The sequence below is a fragment of the Oryctolagus cuniculus genome, chromosome 20 (assembly GCF_051225735.1).
Source record: "Oryctolagus cuniculus isolate XC-2025 breed Fujian yellow rabbit chromosome 20, ASM5122573v1, whole genome shotgun sequence".
NCBI classification, from domain to species: domain Eukaryota; kingdom Metazoa; phylum Chordata; class Mammalia; order Lagomorpha; family Leporidae; genus Oryctolagus; species Oryctolagus cuniculus.
The window spans coordinates 31,604,889-31,625,192 of NC_142886.1; the positions used below are offsets into that span (position 1 = coordinate 31,604,889).

Consider the following 20,304-nt stretch of genomic DNA (forward strand, 5'->3'; position numbering starts at 1 on the left):
TAAAGTATGGCCTGCAGCGCTGGCATCCTATATGGGCACCAGTTTGAGTCTCGGCTGCTCCACTTTCAATCCAGCTCCCTGTTAATATGCCTGGATAAGCAGTAGAAGATGGCCCAAGTGCTTGGGCCCCTGCACTCACATGGGAGAACCATAAGAAGCTCCTGGCTCCTGGCTTTGGCCTGGCCCAGTCCTGGCTGTTGTGGCCATTTTGGAGTGAACCAGTGGATGTAAGATATCTGTCTCTCCTTCCAACTCTTTCAAATAAAAAAATATTTTTTAAAAGTTGTGATATTGTTTTATATATATATATATACATATATATGTATATATATGTATATATATATGTATATATATATATATATATATATTTGGTCTTGCTCCCACTTCCTGACCGATAACTCATAAAACTCTTAAAATCTCTTGAGTGACTTAAGTGTCTTTTGTATGATAATGACTGGTGGATGGGGGACCCTAGTTAGCTTCAGGATAGGGGCTGGTCACTGGAAATACAGCAAGATTAGAAGGTTGGAACTTTCAGCCCTACACCCAAACCTCAGGGGAGAGGGGGAGAGGGGGAGAGGCTGAGATTGAGTTGATCATGATTAATCAATCATACCTACATAGAGAAGCCTCCATAAAGACTCTACAGGATTGGGTCCAGCATTGTGGTGTATATGGTTAAGCTGCCAACTGTGGTGCCAGCAATCCATATGAGGGCATGTTCCACTCCTGCTGCTCCACTTCCCATCCAGCTCCCTGCTGATGTGCCTGGGAAAGCAAAGTAAGATGCCCCAGGTCTCCTGCACCCATGTGGGAGACCTGGAAGAGGCTCCTGGCTCCTGGCTTCAAACAAGTCCAGCTCCAGCCATTCTGGCCATTTGGGGAGTGAACCGACAGACGATCTCGTTGCCTCTTTCTCTCCCTCTGTAATTCTGCCTTTCAAATAAATAAATAAACAAATAAGTAAATAAATCCTTTTTTTTAAAAGACAAAAGAACTGAGTTCAGCGAGCTTCTGGGTGGCTCAACACAGTGGAGTTCATGCAGGGTGGTGCAGAGGGCATGGAAGTGCATCCATATTCCTCTGCCTCACCCTATTAATCTCTTGATCTATATCCTTTATAATATCCTTTATAAAAGGCAGGTAAACATGAAGTCTTTCCCTTAGTTACTTGACCTGCTCTAGCAAATTGAACTCTAGGAAGGGTAGTAGAAACCTGTTTGTAGCCAGTGGTCAGAAGCACAGCCTACAACCTGTGTTCACAACTGACATCTGAACTGGGGAGCTTTGCTGGGGGGCTGTGGACCTGGGTGACAGGGTAGTAAGTACTTGAACCATTACCTGCTGCCTCCCAGGGTATGCATCAGCAGGAAGTTGGACTAGGAGCAGACAGGCAGACATTCTGATTTGGGATGTAGGCCTCCCAAGTGGCATCTTAACTGCTGCACCAAACACCTGCCCCATGAGTGGGTTATTATAATAGTCTACCCCTCAAAGTTTCTCATATGCATATTTGCCCTTCTACTCTTCCATCATGGGATGGCACACACAGCATGAAGGCATTCACCAGATACCAAAACCAGACTTTTGAATTTTTTTTTTTTTTGGACAGGCAGTCAGACAGAGAGAGAGAGAGAGAGAGAGAGAGAGAGAAAGGTCTTCCTCAGTTTGTTCACCCCCCAAAATGGCCGCTACGGCCACTGCACTGTGCCAACCCAAAGCCAGGAGCCAAGTGCTTCCTCCTCATCTCCCATGATGCGGGTGCAGGGCCCAAGCACTTGGGCCATCCTCCACTGCACTCCCGAGCCACAGCAGAGAGCTGGACTGGAAGAGGAGCAACCGGGACAGAATCTGGCGCCCCAACCGGGACTAGAACCCCGTGTGCCAGCGCCGCAGGTGGAGGATTAGCCTAGTGAGCCGCGGTGTAGGCCTGAAGGGGTAATTTTTTAAAAAGACTTATTTATTTATTTATTTATTTACTTGAGAGGTAGAGTTACTGACAGAGGGAGAGACAAAGAGAAAGGTCTTCCATCTGCTGGTTCACTCCCCAATTGACCGCAAAGGCCAGAGCTGAGCCTATCTGAAGCCAGAAGCCAGGAGCTTCTCCTGAGTCTCCCTCGAAGGTGCAGGGGCCCAGGTACTTGGGCCATCCTCCATTACTTTCCTAGGTTATAGCAGAGAGCTAGATTGGAAGAGGAGCAGCTGGGACTAGAACCGGCATCCATATGGGATGCTGGTGCTGCAGGCGGAGGCTATTAAGCCACAGCACCACCCTGGGGACAATTTTTTCTAATGTTTATTTTGTTTTTTATTTGAAAGACAGAGTGATAGGAAAAGAGAGAATATTCCAAATGCTGGTTCACTCCCCAAAGGCTTGGAACAGCTGGGGCTTAGCCAGGCTGCAGCCAGGAGCTAGAAACTCCATATGGGTGGCAGAGACCCAAGCACTCAAGCTATCATCTGCTTTGATATGGGATGTAGACATCCTAAGTGGCAACTTAACTCACTGCACCACACTTCTGCTTTGGAATAACTTTCTTTTTAAATTGAAGTACGTAGTCTGTGGTATTCTGTTATAGCAACAGAAAATCGACTAAGACAGGAACTAAGCCCTCAACTTGTGGGATCTGATGCTGTCTCCAAGTAGACAGTGTCACAACGGAACTGAAACAGAGGCCATCCAGGTGACTGCAGAATCCACAGAATTGCTTGATGTGTGGGGAAAAATCTGCATGCATCTGAGCCCTGTGTCTCTGACCCTCAAAAAAAAAAAAATTCAAACAGGGATGGGTATTGACCTTAGTGGTTAAGATGTCCATGCCCCACATTGAGGTACCTGGATTCCATTCTTGGCTCTAGCTCCTGACTCCAGCTTCCAGTGCAGATGCTAGGAGGTAGTGGTGACGCTCAAGCAGTTGGGTCCCTGCCAACCATTTGGGAGACCTGGATTGAACTCCTGATCCTTGCTTCAGCCCGGCAACAAGTCTTACTTGTTGCTGGCATTTGAGGAGTGAACCAGTGTCTGGGAGCTTTCTCTCTCCCTCTTTTCTGTGCATATGTCAAAACAAAACAAGACAAAACAAAATATGTAAACATTTATTTATTTACTTTGAAAGAATTAGAGAGAGAGAGAGAGAATCTTCCGTCCACTGGTTCACTCCCTAGATGGCTACAGTGGCCAGCACTGGGCCAGGCTGATCCCAGTATCCCACATAGGTGGCAGGAGCCCAAACACTTGGGTTATCTTCTGCTGCTTTTTCTAGCCCATTAGTAGGGAGCTGGACCAGAAGTGGAGCAGCTGGGACACAAATTGGCACCTATATCGGATGCCAGTGTCACAAGTGTTGGCTTTACCAGCTACACCACAACACTGCCCCCTCCCTTTTAAATTCTGACACATCTATGCTGAGAAGTGCTGTGTGGGTGGAGTGGCATTTGATGCAGCAGTTAAAACAGTGTTTGGGAAGCCCACATCCCATATGAGAGTGCCTAGATTCAAGTTCCACCTCTGCTTCTGATCCAGCTTTTTATTAATGCACACCACAGGTGGTGGCCAAGTGTTTGGGGCTCTGCCAGGCATGTGGAAGACCTGAATTGAGCTCTCATCTTTGGCTCAGCCCTAGCTATTGAAGGCGTTTGGTTAGTGAACCAGTGGATGAAGGATCTTTGTCTCTGTGCCATTTAAATAAATGAGAACGGTTTTTAAAAATGAATGTTGAGAACAGAGTGCTGAAAAGGGAAAATACTTTGATATTTGGGTTTTTGCCTTTTTCTAGCATTGGCTGTCAGAAGATTGGCACTGAGTGACAGGAGGAAAAAGCGTTTTTGTTTGTTCTCCCTTCTCTCCTCAAATAAGTGCATTAAGTGAACAAAAGGGGATGAATTTTATACCGCCTGATGAATAAGGAATATTAAGCATGCTTGCAGCATTCATGACAGCAATAACCTCTGTGGGGAGCAACTCGGACTATACTGTTACTGGAATTAAGACTTATTCTATGCATCTGCTCTCCCACAATGTGGCGCTGGGAGAGAAGAAAACAGCTTCTACACAGCTGCCTCCAGTTCAGCCAATAAACTGTAGGACTTGCTCCTGATTGGAGAGCAGCGTACTCGGCGTGTGGGCAGCCGAGTCAGGATTGGCGGAGGAGGACTATAAAGGAGGAGAGAGACGGCATGCACCAGGAACATCTAAGGGGAACATCTAAGGGAACACCTGTGCAGCCCCCGAGAGAGCCGGCCGGTGGTGTGCCGCTCCCCTGCGGAAGTGGGGAATGTGGCAGGGGGAACCGCCCTTCCACGGAGGTGGAAGGGACAGTAGCCAACCCGGGAAGAACCAGCAGCAAACCCAGGGAGGGCCGAGCAGACGAAAGAACAGTGCAGGGTCCTGTGTCGTTCCTCCACGAAGAGGGGGAGCGACAACCTCTGAACTGCAAGAATGAAGGAAAGCAATAGTAGAGAAGACTTTCCTAGACTACAGAGAGGTGGGAGGGAGGAGTGACTTGAAAGGATTATAAGAAAGCTTTATAGGAACATAGAATTTTCTTTTTACGGCAGTGTTAGAGAGAGAGAGAGAGAGAGAGAGAGAGAGAGAAAGGTCTTCCTTCCGTTGGTTCATCCCCCAAATGGCCACTATGGCCAGCACACTGCACCAATCCGAAGCCAGGAGCCAGGTGCTTCTCCTGGTCTCCCATGCGGGTGCAGGGCCCAAGGACTTGGGCCATCCTCCATTGCCCTCCCGGGCCACAGCAGAGAGCTGGACTGGAAGAGGAGCAACCGGGACAGAACTGGCGCCCCAACTGGGACTAGAACCCGGGGTGCTGGTGCTGCAGGCGGAGGATTAGCATAGTGAGCCGCGGTGCCAGCTGGGAATATAGAATTTTAGTCATTTTTAATAGCATGCAGATTTATGTTTGCCTATTCATATTATTTTGGTGCATTTTTGCCATACACTAAGAAAGCCAATGCATTTATTTATTTATTTTAAAAAAAGAATGATTTATTTGAAAGAGAATCTTCCATCTGCTGATTCATTCCCCAAATGGCTGCCACAGCCGGTGCTGGCTCCAAAGCCGGGAGCCAGGAATTCCATCTGTGTCTCCCACATGGCTGACAGGGATTCACATACTTGAGCCATCATCTTCTGCTTTCCAGATGCATTAGCAGGAAGCTGGATTAGAAGCGAGGAGCCAGGACTTGACCTGGCACTGGGATACAGGATGTGAGCATTGTAAGTGGTGGCTTATCCTACTGCACTATACCTCTGCCCCTAACTATTGCTTCTGAATGAGGAAGACGAACCTTATAAAATACTTGGGGATGACATTGTGGCGCAGCGGGTTAAGCCACTGCCTGTGACATCAGTATCCCTTATGGGCTCTGGTTCCAGTGGATGGAAATGTATCTCTCTCTGTAATTTATTTATTTCAAATAAGCAAATAAACACATCTTAAGTAAATATAAAATACCAAAAGGTGACACATGCTAAAAGCAGCAGATGGTAAATGAAATAGTTTGGAAAAAAAGAAGTTGATGTGGGCAGAAATAATTGGGGACTGTTTCAGATCTCTAAGACATGGCCCTTTCTCTGCCACTGCCACCAGATTAACTAGTACTTTACGCCAGGTTAGTGAAGAGCAAACAAAAATGAAAAGGGGGAGGAGAGAGAAGATGCTGGGGCTTTGCAGTCCATAGGTAGAAGACAGATACATCCCGTTCCTTTCTGTTGAACTAGATTGTGTATGTGTATGTGCATGTGCATGTTGGGGGTGGGGGGTAAGTACAGGTATTTTGACCATAGCTTCCTTTTTTTTTTTTTTTTTAAGGATTTATTTTATTTATTTGAAAGGCAAAGTTACACAGAGGCAGACAAAGTCTTCCATCCACTAGTTCACTCCCCAAATGGCGGCAGTAGCCAGAGCTGTGCCAATCCGAAGTCAGGAGCCGGGAACATCCTCCAGGTCTCCCACGTGGTGCAGAGGCCCAAGGACTTGGGTCATCTTCTATTGCTTTCCAAGGCCATAGCAGAGAGCTGGATGGGAAGTGGAGCAGCCAGGACTCAAACTGGCGTCCATATGGGATGCTGGCACTGCAGGCGGAGGCTTTACCCACTATGCCACAGTGCCAGCCCCTGGGCCATAGCTTTCTAAAAAATTTTATGTGTAACTTATGAGGCCTCTAAAAAAGTCTGAGTCTGCATTAAATCTTCTCTGGGGATCTAAGATAGACTTCTGTTTTGTTTGGAAAGAGATTTCAATGCATCCAAGACAGGATGAGCTGGAATGGAACTAAAAATTGCATTGCATAATAGAGGTGAAATACAGTGAAGATTCACATTAGTTCCATTCAAGTTATTTGGTCTGCTTTCGCACCAACGGGTCTGTGAGACAGATCAAGGATGCTGCCAGGTATAAAACCGTCTATCCATTCGTGTTGGTAAAAGTCGGAATAACTGTGTGACTAATTTTAATGACTTCCTCACACTGACCAGGAACTAGAACATACTGTTCAGGTGGCTGGGATCTTGATTGGCGATGACTGTGTCAGTATCCTCAAGGAAGAAACAGGAAATGAATTGAGAGTCAGACAGCAACTGTCATTAAGCACTTACCCCTTTGTTTAGTTTATGAGCTATTTATGTGATTTTTAAGAGTGCTGTCTTTGGAACTCCACTAACGTAGGATTTTAGAGGGCAGTCACAGTGGCACAGTTGGTTAAACTGCTACTTGGGACACCCACATTCCCCATCAGTGCCCAGGATGTAGTCCCACCTCTGCTTCTGCCTCCTCAACCAGCCTCCTAATGCACCTGGGAGGCAGGCAGCATATGAGGGCTCAACGACTTGGGTTTCTGCCACCCTTGTGAGAGACACAGAGAGGGTTCCTAGCTTCTGGTTTTAACCTGATCCAGCCCAGGCTGTTGCAGGCATTTCAGGAATGAACCAGAGGATGGAAGATCTGTCTCTCAAATAAATGAAAATGAATAAACACTAAAAAAGATGGGATTTTAAGAATAGTTTTCAGGGGCCGGCGCTGTAACGTAGTGGGTAAAGCCACCGCCTACAGTGCCGACATCCCATATGGAGCCAGTTCGAGTCCTGGCTGCTCCACTTCTGATCCAGCTCTCTGCTATGGCCTGGGAAAGCAGTGGAAGATGGCCCAGGTCCTTGGCCAGCACTCTGGCAGCTGCGGCCAATTGGGGAGTAAGCCAGCAGATGGATGACACTCTCTCTCTCTCTCTCTCTCTCTCTCTCTCTCTCTCCTTCTGTGTGTAACTCTTTCAAGTAAATAAATAAAATTTTTTTTAAAAAAAGTTTTCAGTTTTCCCTTGGTAATGAGAGAGACAACAGTTTGCAGACCTGATGATAAGAGAAAGACGGTTGTTAAAGGATTCGCACTACGGGGGTGGGCAGTGAATTTGAGGATACCTGATATTTTTCAGTGCTTTCCTGTTTTTGTGCTGTAGGAACTCATCATTGTTAACCTTCAGTAACCAAGTTCTACCCACCAGCCTTGAGTTATTAGTGCCATGCAGAATAGAGGGTGCTACCTCAGTTAAATGAGACAATTCACCTAAAAGACTTAGTACCAGTGATTGTACCAGCACTATATAAATGTTGGCTAATATTATGCTTTAGGAATACAAACAGCAGCCCAGGCTTGAAGGAATAGAGAGGGGATAGTCGGAAGTTTTCAAGGAGGAGAAGGAAGAGTCTGGAACAGAGTGAGGATGTTTCAATTCTCATCTTCACTTCCTCTCATTCTCATTTCCCTCTACCTGCATCCTGAGAACATTGGGGAGCATGTCTCTATTTTTTTAAAAAAGATTTATTTATTTGAAAGGCAGAGAGAGAGAGGGAGAGAGGGAGAACAGGGAGAGAAAGATCTTCCAGCTGCTGCTTCACTCCCCAAATGGCTGCAACAGCTGGGGCTGGGCCAGGCTGAAGCCAGGAGCCATTAACTCCATCTAGGTTTCCCCCCTGGTTGGCAGGGACCCAAATACTCGGGCCATCTTCCACTGTCTTCTCAAGTGCATTAGCAGGGATCTGGATCAGAAGTGCAGCAGCTGAGACTTGAACTGGCACTCCAGTATGGGATGCCATACTCCCATAACCAGCTACTCCAGAACACTGGCCTCATGCCTGTCTTTAAATGTTACCTGAGTAATTATTCTATGATAGTAAAAAAAAATCATGGAAGGCTAAAAGTTTTTGACAATGTAGATCCTAGACACTTAGATCTCCAGCTTGTTCAAAGGAACTCTGGAAAGAGAAGGATGAAAGAATAATGGCAGGAGTAGAATATTCTCTTCTCAATGTAAGAGAAGGCTATACTCTTATTTGGCTGTTAACCACTTTGTTCAACTGTTATTAGTGGTCCCAACTTTGTACTAACTAGGTTATAAAATTGTATGTTATATTCAAGACAGAGACCGCTTAACAGCAGGATGCTACTGAACTGGTCTGAATTTTCTCATACAGATGCATGTATAAGAGGGCTTAAAAAGTTCATGGAAAAGTGAATCAAAAGATAAATTCATGGGGTGGGTGTTTGGCCTAGTGCCTCCAGTGCAGATTCCAGCTACTTGACAGTGCATACCCTTGGAAGCAACAGGTAATAGCAAGTACTTGGGTTTTGCATTCCTGGCTCCAGCCTGGCCCAGGCTTTGCTGTTGCAGGCATTTGGTGAGTGTTTGTCTAAGGCTCTGAAATTTAAAAAAAAAAAAAAAAACTAAAAAGATAAGCTCATTTTGGTGCAAAAAATTTTTGAAACTCATGCATTGTTGTTTCATAATATATTTTTTCAATGACTTTTTAAAAGACCCCCGCATATATTGCAATAAAACCAGCTACTCTGGACCTGGTGGGTATTTTGCCTAGTAGTGAAGACGCCATTTGGGATGCCTGAGTCCCATATATGTGTGTCTGGTTCAAGTCCAGGCCTTGCTCCTAATTTCAGCTTCCTGCTCACGTGCACCCTGGGAGGCAGCAGGTGATGGTTCACCTAATTGTGTCCCAGGTACCCACTTGGGAGAACTAGACTGAATTTCCAACTCTCAGCTTCAGCCTGGCCCAGCCCCAGCCATTGCAGATGTGGGCAGTGAACCAGAGGATAGGAGCTCACTCTCGTCTCTGCTTCTCAAGCGAACAAACGAACAAACAAACAAAAAGTCCCTGGTAGATTTGAAATCAAGAAAACACAAATCTGTTTGTGTTTTTTCCTTGTTTACTCCAAAAAAGCCTTTCAATTGTTCTTCTTGCCTTTAATCTTTCTCATAGTTCAAAAATACCTAGTCCATTGTTGATGGATTAGTCTTTATGGAATAATGCTTTATTGGCAAGATTCCAAAATAGTTTCATGGTATTACTAGATTGAGCCCAGCCTCAGGTTGGATGCAAGCTTTAAAGCAGTGTCACCCTAAAGACTATAATATTTTCATTTGTTTCATAGAATTAAGCACAAAGTAGGAATGCAATTTATTGAACTGATTCAACACATAATAAACTAGGATAATTAACTGGTCACTTGTTAACTTGTCAGTTTATGATCACTAACCATGTTAATTAGTTGATGAGCCTTATTAATAAACATTACTCTTCATTATCCCTGACTTCATTAAAACTTGCAAGAGACATTGTTTACATTTTTTATTAATAGTTCATTTTCAAAGCCCCCAAAAAAGGTTTTACAGATTACAATTGGCAGAACAATGAAAATAAAACCTCACCTCTACAGAGACAGCCAGTGTGTAGACTATTACATAGGCACATATTTTTCTAAAAAAAAAAAAAAGTAAACTGGTTTTTACATACAATTAACCACAATAGTGCAAGAAGTTACAATGAATGAGGATGGAGGAAGAAGAATGTGACTTGGATCAGCCGAATCTGTCATTAGATCTTGACACACTGAAATTCATTAAGGACATTACAAAAATGGAGTGCTCCTCTGTTACTCCCTGGTGAAAATACTGACTCTGATTCCTCTCTTGAATATGATAGTTTTTTCCAGGTTCCTTTGGCATGTGGACACAAAGGGGAAATGACTGCTGGCTTATGTCAGAGAATGCATGTACTTTCTGTCTCTTACCCCTATTTAAAAACCTTTACACCCACCATGCTGCTGTTAGGGTGTGACCGTACATCTGTGTTCCCAGAACTGTTCCTGTAGGATAAGCATAAGAGGTGAGCAATGGTGCCTAAAGCTTCCATCACAGTGAGGCTAGAAGATGTTGACAACCAGAACTGATGGTATGAACTGGGGTTAGAACATGGGAGTGAATGGGAAGATGTTGCTGGAATTCCTTACTCTGACCAGTTGGGAGGGATTCATTATGCCTAACACCACAACCTGAAATGAAACTAAAATCCCATTCAAACATATCACAAAATACATGGTGATGTGTAGCTTGTACTTGTTTTTATAAAAATTTAAACTACATTTTCATGTTACTAACATGGAGGGGGCGTACCCTGTCCCTTTCTCTCATCTGGCATTGCCATAATTTACAAATAGTACATAGTCCCAGAATGTTCACTGAGTGTTTCTTCTTTCTCAATTTCTAGTCTTGTTTTAAATAAAAGGACATACCTATAAATCTAACAGCTTATATCCTAACATCCTCACTACACTGGAGGATTAGACTTACTTGTGCTGTAAGTAGCACCAACATCTTCACATCAGTCTGGGAGACCTAGTTGTCTCTCTTCGCACTCACACTGCTGTTCTGTCCCTGAACTTGCAGAGCAGTGTTTCAACCGCTCTACCCTACCCTCTCGGAGCCTCCATTCTCATTGGTGTTCTGAAAACAACTGCAGTATACAGGATTGCAGGTTCCTCTGTTTCTGTCACCTGGGCAGATGGTAAAGGATAGAGCCGTGCAAAGGGAAAAATAAAGCAGCTGATTTTCCCAACCTTCAAAATGTAAATTTCTTGGTTCTTCAAAGTGGCACCAAATGTTATTTTGTTAAATAACCCATAAAACTAGAGCTGGGAAGGATATGAGCAGTTAATCCAGCCCTTGTTGTTGCTGTTGTTGTTGGGTCTTAGGAAACTGAAGCTCAACTGGGAAAAACAAGTCATCTGATATGGCTGTTATTTGATTGTGTCCATGCCTGTTTCCTTTAAAAATCCACAGAAAAGCCAATTTCCCATTATGTGTTTAGTCTTTGCTCCTTCTTAGGGAAAGACGACGCTACAAACAAACACAGCACCTTGACTAGATAAATACTTGTTGAACTGAATTAATTGTATTGTTTATCCATGCTATGCAATCTTTTATTTTTTCCTAGAGCTTATTATTTCCAAATTTAAGAGATGGCCTGTAGTGTATTTTGAGGCTGGTGGCCAATGTCCTATTTGTCATTTCTCTGCACTTCACCTTTTCATACTGAAATTCTGTTTTTTATACTGTTCTTTTATAGCTCTTTATGCACCCAGTTATTTCTTGCCTCTCTCCAGTTACGACTGAACACACTATGAATACTTTCTGTCTTTAAAGGCTTGGGTTGCAGGTTGACATACTTTTTTTTTTTTTTTTTTTTTTTTTTTTCCAATTCTCAAGACAAAGGACTAGACTTTCTCAGGCAGATTTGCGTTTGCTAAGGAATACTAGAAGAAATGGAAAAATTCCACTCTTGCTTTAGCTAACACATGGGAAAATATTACAATCATATGCCTGTTAACATTGATGGTTACCTTATCTGTCTCCTTCGCTTTTAATTCCTTAAATGGATAGATATGAGTCAGAATATCCCAAGCCAGACTCATTTACAGAAAGCATAATTAAGAATGATGATTTGTAGGGAACTGGCATTTAGACATTGGTAATGTTTAGAAAATAATCTTTAAAAACAGATGCCTTGACTAATTTTATATAAAGAGTTGTCACAATTTACATGAGACTTGGTAGCAAAGTGTTAGAAGTGACTGGTTCACTAGATTTTTGTATGTGTGGATTTAATTTTTTTAGTTTCATTTGAATTTGTTAAATTGCATGCCCTAAACTGTAGGTATGCTGTATATTAACCCACAGTCATGATTCTGAGAAGTTAAAGTTGCCACTCCTAGCTGGAAGAATCCATAAAAGTAGACTGACCGGCAGTGCTTCCTACTCACACTGACTTAATATTCCCAAGGCTTTGAAGAAAAAAACTTCAGAGGGGCGAGCTTTTAGCCAGTGGTTAAGATGCTCACGTCCCACACTGGTGTTTAGGTTCAGTACCTGGTTCCACTCCTGTTTCTGCTGTCTTGCTAATGTGCACCTTGGGAGGAAGTGGGTGATGGCTCAAGTAGTTGGGTGACTACCATCCATTTGGGAGACTGGACTGAGCTTTGGTCTGGCTCAGCCCCATCCATAGCATCTATCTGTGGAGTCAACCAGCAAATAGGAGCTATATCTATCTGTCTCCTTGCCTCTCAAATAAATAGTTTTTAAAAATTGTTTTTTTCAGTTCTCTCTGCCTTCTCATCACTAAACTTATTATGAAGTATAAATCAGCTCAGAAACCATGACTTCATCTGGACGAGTTCTGGCCTCACTATCTCAGACCTCCAACTCTCTATGGTGACAAAATAAATACACAGCAACATTGGTCAGTGGCTAATGTCAGGGGAAAAAAAGACCTAACACACCAAGCCTGGCTATGCACTTTATCAAATGTTTTCTTCTCCCTCTGGCTATTGAAATGGACAAGGCTCAGGATCACAGATGTTTTACTTATAGGAACAAAAGTGAATCAATAATCTTCACTGTGGATGGCATCTGTGCCATTCTGTGCTTTGGGGCACAAATATGCATTTCAATGTAAGGTGCACTGTAGCTCAAAATCAGCAGCACACTGAGTGCTTATGTGCTGAAAGCTGACTCTGGAGACAAGAATAAGAGGAAAGCAAAACTGTTTAGGTTCTGTAGGAACTAAAGGCATGCTTATGTGCCTTGATATGACCATTTGATGATAAGCACAGTTTAAGTAGTCTTAGAGTCTCAGGGTAAGTATTCTTCCAGCAAACATTTACTGGACATCTAATAATTTACCCTTACTTCAGGAATATCTGTTTGTGCTATCAGCAAGGATTTAAAGTGGTTGAATCCTATTATATTCTAAGCTTTGTGCTAAGTATTGGAGACACAAAGAATAAGATAACATGCTTTGCCTTCTTCATGCAACACATTACTCAGGAATATGGTTTCTAGGGAAATAAACTCCTGTTCCCAACTACTGGATTCCAACAGAAATTAGTCTCATTTCAAACAAGAAGCATTTTAAATAAAAAAAAAAATTTTTCAAGGATTATGAGCCTTGTTAGTTACACAGGAAGGTAGAAAATGGGGAGGAAAACCAAATAGAAAAAAAAAAAAAGAGAGAAAGACCCTCTCCAATGTTTAATATGAGAATACAAACTTTCAATAAAGAATAACTATTTCTGCATATAAGAGCAGGCAAAGGGGATTTAATGGTTCCCCACAAAGTACTGTGCATTCTTTTGTTTCACATTCTGTGACGAGTACATTTCTTATCCTTTGTTATGGTAAAGTCAAAAAGGAAGTCCTGGACTCAAATGAAAGCATGACACCATTAGTGATGTCTAATTTATGTTCTGACAGGAATACTATGCATTGGTAAAATAAATTCACCTTTAATATATTCATATTATGGATAAAAGATAAGGATTATTGGTAACTACAAAGAGAAGAAATAAAAGTCCAGGGTGACAAATGTAGAATGGACACATTAAATAATTTTATCAAATAATCTTATCATGAAGGTAATTTGTCCAGCTGTGTTTTGCACGTAGGCTAATAGTAAAGTAATAGCTCTAAAATGTATAGTACAGATTGAGTAACTCATTTTAAATTCTGGAGACCAAAAGTGTTTCCGATCTCAAACAGTTTTGCATTTTGCACTACTGGTATATACATAATGAAATATCTTGGGGATGAGATCCAAGTCTAAACACAAAATTCATTTATGTTTGATATACATCTTTTATATATGGCCTGGAGGTAATTTTATATAATATTTTAAATCGTTTTGTGCATGCAACAGAATTTTTCATTTGGGTTTTAATGGTGAATCCTCAAAAGTCTCAGATTTTGGAACACTTTAGATTTCAGATTTTCCAATTAGGGACGTTCAACCTGGATTATATTCCCCAAGCCCCTAAATGCTACCCAGAGTCAATGCCCTAAAAACAACAGAGGTAACTTAGATGGAACTCAAGGGTAGTAGGTTTCAAAAATAATTTGCTTGCTGAATGTAGATGGCATAGAAGTAATTTTCCCAACTTGGTTTTTAAAAAAAAAAAAGGGTTAAAGAGTCCAGGTGGAAGCACAAAGAGAGTACAAATTAACCAAGGGAAGAAGGGTCCAACAAGCAACACGCAGTGTTGGCACTCAGTGAGGCAGGGCCTTGAGGTAAGCCCGGGAGTGAGGAAGGTGGTGGAATGATCTGCACTCACCTTTCCAAGGCTCCAGCCTGTTCCGGGAGAAATCTCGAGTGCCTTTGGGTCAGTAGGAGAAGGGGTGTGCTTCGAATCCCCTGACAGAGACCTCTAGAGGGGACACCATTATATTTCAAACAGCATGAGAACACCAAGGAAAACACAACTGGAGTTAGAGAGCCCTATTTCATCAGTATTGAGACTGAACTTGTTTCCAGAAGGGATTTTGGTCATCATTTATCCCAAAGAGGAGTCCCTTTCATAGCACCTGGGACAGGCCGTTATTTTAAACATTTGGCATTTGCAACAACAGGAAACTTTACTACTTGAGTCCATTCCTCTTTAGAGTAACTTTTATTAGAAAGTTCTTTCTTATATTGCAGCAATCATTTGTCATCTGGAAAGTTCCTCTTTGTTCCTGTTGTTGCCCTTTGAAGTTACAGAGAATAAGTCTAATTCCTTTTCCTTTTTATAGCTCAACAGAAATTCTGAGGCAGCTATGAAAACATTTCCTCCTCTATGCACTCCCTTCGCAGCTATACCTTCTGTTCTGCAAGGAACCTACTCCCCTGTGCCTTATATAATTAGACCTGCTACAACCCTGGTCACCCGCCTGCAGATACAATTTATTATTATCTCTCTTTAAAGATATGGCACCAGTAATGGAACCCAATCCTGTATCCAGATGTGGACTAATCAACAGTGCATGTAGGGCTCCCTGGACAAATATTAACACAGGTTGAATATATCAGCTTTGTGAATAGCCTCAATATATTCCTGATAAAAAAAACTGAACACCCATTTCCCTAAGAAAACATTTCTAAATGAACTGCTGTGAAATCACTAATACTCTTACACACACACACACACACACACACACAGGCCACACATACGCACACTCCACTCTGTACTTAGGGGTTTTCCATTAATACCTACTCAATCTCATCCTTTAGCTTCAGTTCTATGTCCAGATATTTCAAAACATTGTGATCTATAGCCTAGTGTCAGTACATAGTTAGAATTCAATGTATTTCACTGAATAAATCAGTCTTGAATCTGTTGGCCAGAAACTGGAGACACTTCTGTATCTTCTACAATTTTGATAAAGGATGTTTTCTGTCCTCTTACTCCATTCATCATGAGAGAAAATACCAAAGTACAAATAAGAAGCTGAGCAGGAACAGATGCAGGAAAAGATTGATTCCTGGAATCAGGATTTAATGTTCCCAACATTAGGAAAATATGGCTTTTCCCAATCTCTACCCTACAGTCTTTTGCCTTTTTGATCTATTATAATACTGAGAATATCAAAATCTGAATCTGGGGAGAAAGCTCATTATTTTTAAGCAGATTTTTAAAATTGTATTTTCAGCTTAACTTTCTGGTTAATTTTGAATTAAAGAGACGTGAAACTGTCTTCTGGCTATGAGGTATAAAAAGACCTAAATGCCCCTGAGGTATAATAAATATATAGCCATGTGTTTCAAGAATCAGAAGTGGCCTGTATTTGGAATTCACAGAGATTGAAGCTGTCTCCTTAAGTGAATATAATCTTACATTTAATGTCCCTTTTCTCCAGAATGAAGAAAAATAAGCTCAATTTTGCTTTCCCTTCAATAGCCACCCTTTTTGTAAAATTTGGGTTAATCACAGACTAAAAAAAGTATCCTATGGTGCCTTTTTCCCATTGTTTATTGTGACTTGGGATAGCAAATCCCACAATGGAAATGTTAGAAAGATGAAAAGAAGTGTTTCAATCTAAACCATATAGGACCAGGAAGGAATAGTGTAAAACCCCTGTTGCACGGTGTTCACGTGGGAAAGATGGAGAAGCCTAGCAAAGGTCCAGTGGACCCAGGAGGGACATGTGTTTTGCACCTTTTCTGGAGGGAGTGACAGAGGTGGATTCGTAATGCACTTCTCAGGACTGCCTTCTCCAGGAGCTCATGAGTAACAGAGAACATGAGAAGATCATGCCCACACTGATGTGGCAGGTCCTGACTCTAACAGTCTCAAGAAACCACATACCAGTGCTGCAAGACAAACAGAGGAGATAAGGAGGCTTAATTACACAATGAGCTCCCAAAGCCAGGTGGCCCACGTGCTCCAGGTGTGGTCAGTGCCAGTGAGCCTCTTCTAAGCAACTACCCCAGGGTCTCCTGATAAAACGCACGTTAACTGCAGACAGCAAGGGCTCATACCCTACACCTAGAATGGTGTGGCCACAGCAGGTACTGACTTAAATTTCAGCTATTCAGGAACACACCCTATCGTGACACTTGGGTCAGGGTTCCTTGCTGTAGGGCTTTCTCATTGAACCCCACACTCCTTGGGATTTTCCGATTCATCTCCTTCAAAGTCCGGCTTCAAACTCTTTTTCTGTTCAATTTCCACCTGCCAAGAAGAGAAGTTGGAGATGAGTACTAGGAAGAAGAGAAATGCATGGAAACAAATAAACTGAATGGGAATATCACGGAAAGTTCTTTGAGATTCTTTGTAATTCTGCTAAAGTTTAGGGCTTTAGCCCCATTGGAGCTACTGGCCCTGAAGAGATTATGACTTTCTCTTTGCACACACTCTTCATTCCACTCAGAATTTTCTCTCCCTCTTGGCCCACCTGGAAAAAAATCTTATGCTTTGCCTTGCACGGTCGCTCAAAGGTCATCTCTTCTGTGAAGTTATTCTTGACTCACTGAGTAGACTTAGAGGCTTTCCACTGTGATTATCCCCATGGTACCTTGTACATCTGTCCAGCTCACTACATCACAGACTCCAGAGGCCTCGGGCAGGATCTTGTCCACTATTCCATCCAATAATGTAGGAATATAGTAGGTAATTGACAAAGGCTTGCCAAATGAATGAATTCTTTTGTATCAGACTAGTCTCATTCCTCAGATACTTTACCTCTTTACAAAGCCTCCAAATTTTTACATAATGTTTACAATTCTATGATATTTTCTGTAAAATACTATAGCTATAAAGAGATTTATTATATTAATCTTGCCTTGAAAATAACAATCTTCAACTGAAGCCATTGATAAGTAAGGTAGGGAATACTTTGAGTTCTGGAATTTAATAATTGCTTTTTGTAAGCCGGCGCTGTGGCTCACTAGGCTAATCCTCTGCCTGTGGCGCCGGCACCCGGGGTTCTAGTCCCAGTTGGGGCACCGGGTACTAGACCCGGTTGCTCCTCTTCCAGTCCAGCTCTCTGCAGTGGCCCGGGAGGGCAGTGGAGGATGGCCCAGGTACTTGGGTTTCTGCACCCTCACGGGAGACCAGGAGGAGGCGCCTGGCTCCTGGCTTTGGATCGGTGCACCATGGGCCATAGTGGCCATTTGGGGAGTGAACCAACGGAAGGAAAACCTTTCTCTCTGTCTCTCTCTCACTGTCTATAACTCTACCCGTCAAATAAAAAAATCACTCTTTGCAGCGCCGCTTTGTATACTGCTGATGTCTGATTTAGGATGGTGTGTACAGGACAGAATATAATCATGTTTGGGGAAGTGCTATTTTATTTCTGGCCACAAGATGGAGTGTTTGTTCTTTTTCGTAGTTGAATGTTTCACCCACACAGCTAAGAAAATGTTTAGAACAACAACACATTTAAGGACATTATTATGAGTATAAAATTATTAAACCACTTTGAAAATTCCTCATTCGACAGCTTTTTGTACTACTTAGCATTAAATCTTCTTGAACTGAATTTTTACTCTTCAAGAGTATCACTATGTATATCAGAAAACCAGCTTGGATTATTCCTTCCACAATCCTGATCCTCTCACTATTGGAGATCTTTTGGCTTTCAGTTTTGTCCTTTTGTAGCCTAGGGCCCAGGTCATATGTGTCCTCTGTTCAGATCCACTTCATCAACTCCTAAAGCTGGAATATATGCTTTGAGTTAGCACCTGCCTGACATTTCCTCCACTTCCAAGTTCACGACACTGCAACATAAACTATATTACAAGTGAATAACCCTTTATTCCACTGCTCTTATTGTTCTTCAAGGTAACAGAGACTTTAGATTCTCCTCTTCATTCAGCCTCTTATATTCAGCCTCTTCATCCTTTCTCAACCTTTCTCAGGAAGGAGATTATTCATTTAAATCAGAGCAGACTTATCCACAGTTGCATGAATTTTCCTTGAAGGCAGTAGGAAAATGCCTTGCACTGTGGCAAAGCATTGCTAGAAACAGTAAGAGGAGGAGGGTAATGGAGTGAACAAATGGACTTGGAAGCATCAGGCAGATGCCTCCTGAGGCTACCTTGTAGCTGTAGTGTGCAGAATAATTGACCCACTTCCTGACGTCAGTCTTGTCTTCCACAGAGATGGATCTTACAGCCGTTTTGGAGGCAGAAGTTGTGGGCATGCTGAACTCAACATTCACGTGATTTGCAAATCTGGAAGGCACTTCCCGGTCAGAGCCAAGTTCAAGGTGGCAGAAGAAACAGTGTGGGTGACCAGAAGCTATAAGAGAAAAGACACAGCAACCAGAGATCAGGTTCTTTGGGGAGAAAGTAGAACCGGAGGCAGAGGAAGCCCCCTCCACAACAAAGCAAGCCCACAGGCTGAGCACCTGGCAATCTTGCAGAGAGTCCAATGCTGAGTAAAAGATTGGCCTTAGCAGAAATCACGTTCGGGCCCTTCGGTACAACACCATCTATTACAGTCATCCTGGTATCCTAGCAATGAAACCCACAGCCTGAGAACCAGGGGCCTTTCTGCCTGCCCAGGTCACAGTAAGATGCGGATGCAGCATAAATACTGAGAAACAGGGGCTGTAGATTGGCAGAACAGAACAAAAGGGAGCAGCACTTAGCACCTAATAAAACATCAGTGACAGCCACCTGGAGCACAATCATTGCTTTCCTTTGAAAGATGAAGTGAATTCCCTTAATAGCTTTTCATATTTTCAAAAACGCTTTTGGCATGTCTTTGTGGGTGAATGATATATGTAAGTCACAAAGAGCTTATGAATAGCTCACATGTATTAAGGAAGCATATGGTACCTGGAAAGAAAACCCAACCAACAGAACACCTAGGTTTGACTTCTGGCTCACCTGCTAAGTGGTAGAGATCCTAAACCCATGTCCTTTGTTCTCCCCTGGTCTCAATTCCCCTTCTGCAGAGTAGGGAGATTGGGGGAGAGGGAGGAAATGGGTGGGCTAGACAAGGCCTGACCCACTAGTTCCTTGCTGCTGTTGAATTCTGTAAACCTATGGGTAACTCTACTGTACTTGGATGGCAAACTTAGGGTTTGATTTTAGTTTGAGAATTGTTAGGTTTTTGGGGAAAAAGAGTCAGAGTTCAGTTCTGTGACTATAACTACTGCAGCACCACTGTCATGCTTCAGAACAATCAGGAGGTCTGCTGGGCATCTTACGCTGGATTCTCTCTGGGATTATTCCTAACAATCCCTTGAGGTCGTAGCATTATTTTTATTTTTATTATTAATTATTCTTACGGAAAATGAGGAAACCAAGACTTGGGGAGGTAAAATGAGTTGCCCGAGGTCACAGCTTGTAAGTGGCAGAGCAGAGAACCGAACCCAGGGGTCTGAGTCCAGATTGCTCTTAACTACATTGGGTCATAACCTCGTGGTCCCAAAACCTCAAGACCAGATTTGCAAGGTGACAGGGGTGAGGAGGGAGTGAGTTGTAGGAACCCTCCTATAAAAACATCTATGGATCAGAAACATGAAATGGCTTTGATTTCATTTTATAACTGATACAGCCACTTCCTTACCCCCAGCTTCCCTAAATAAACAATTCCAATGCTCTTTACTGGTCTGGGCAGGACTTTTCAATCTCATAGACTGAGGACATACACACTCACTCTCCAAGGAAAACACTGTAGAATCAAATAT

General features: G+C 42.7%; 1 protein-coding gene and 1 long non-coding RNA gene across 7 annotated transcripts in view; one reads left to right on the top strand and one right to left on the bottom strand.

Annotated features, from left to right (window-relative positions):
* Positions 1–20,221, top strand: part of LOC138843145 (uncharacterized) — a 44,789-nt gene extending 24,568 nt beyond the window's left edge. For both annotated transcript variants that reach the window (XR_016226831.1, XR_011384940.1), the window contains exon 3: positions 18,765–20,221. This is a non-coding gene — a long non-coding RNA (uncharacterized LOC138843145). The remainder of the gene's footprint in view (positions 1–18,764) is intronic.
* Positions 9,632–20,304, bottom strand: part of STON2 (stonin 2) — a 190,935-nt gene continuing 180,262 nt past the window's right edge. For all 5 annotated transcript variants that reach the window (XM_008271961.4, XM_051826192.3, XM_051826188.3 and 2 more), the window contains 2 exons: positions 18,703–18,905; positions 9,632–16,835 (listed from right to left, as the gene is read on the bottom strand). In XM_008271961.4, coding sequence (XP_008270183.2) covers positions 16,752–16,835; positions 18,703–18,905 — 287 coding nt within the window. In that variant the 3' untranslated portion in view covers positions 9,632–16,751. The remainder of the gene's footprint in view (positions 16,836–18,702; positions 18,906–20,304) is intronic.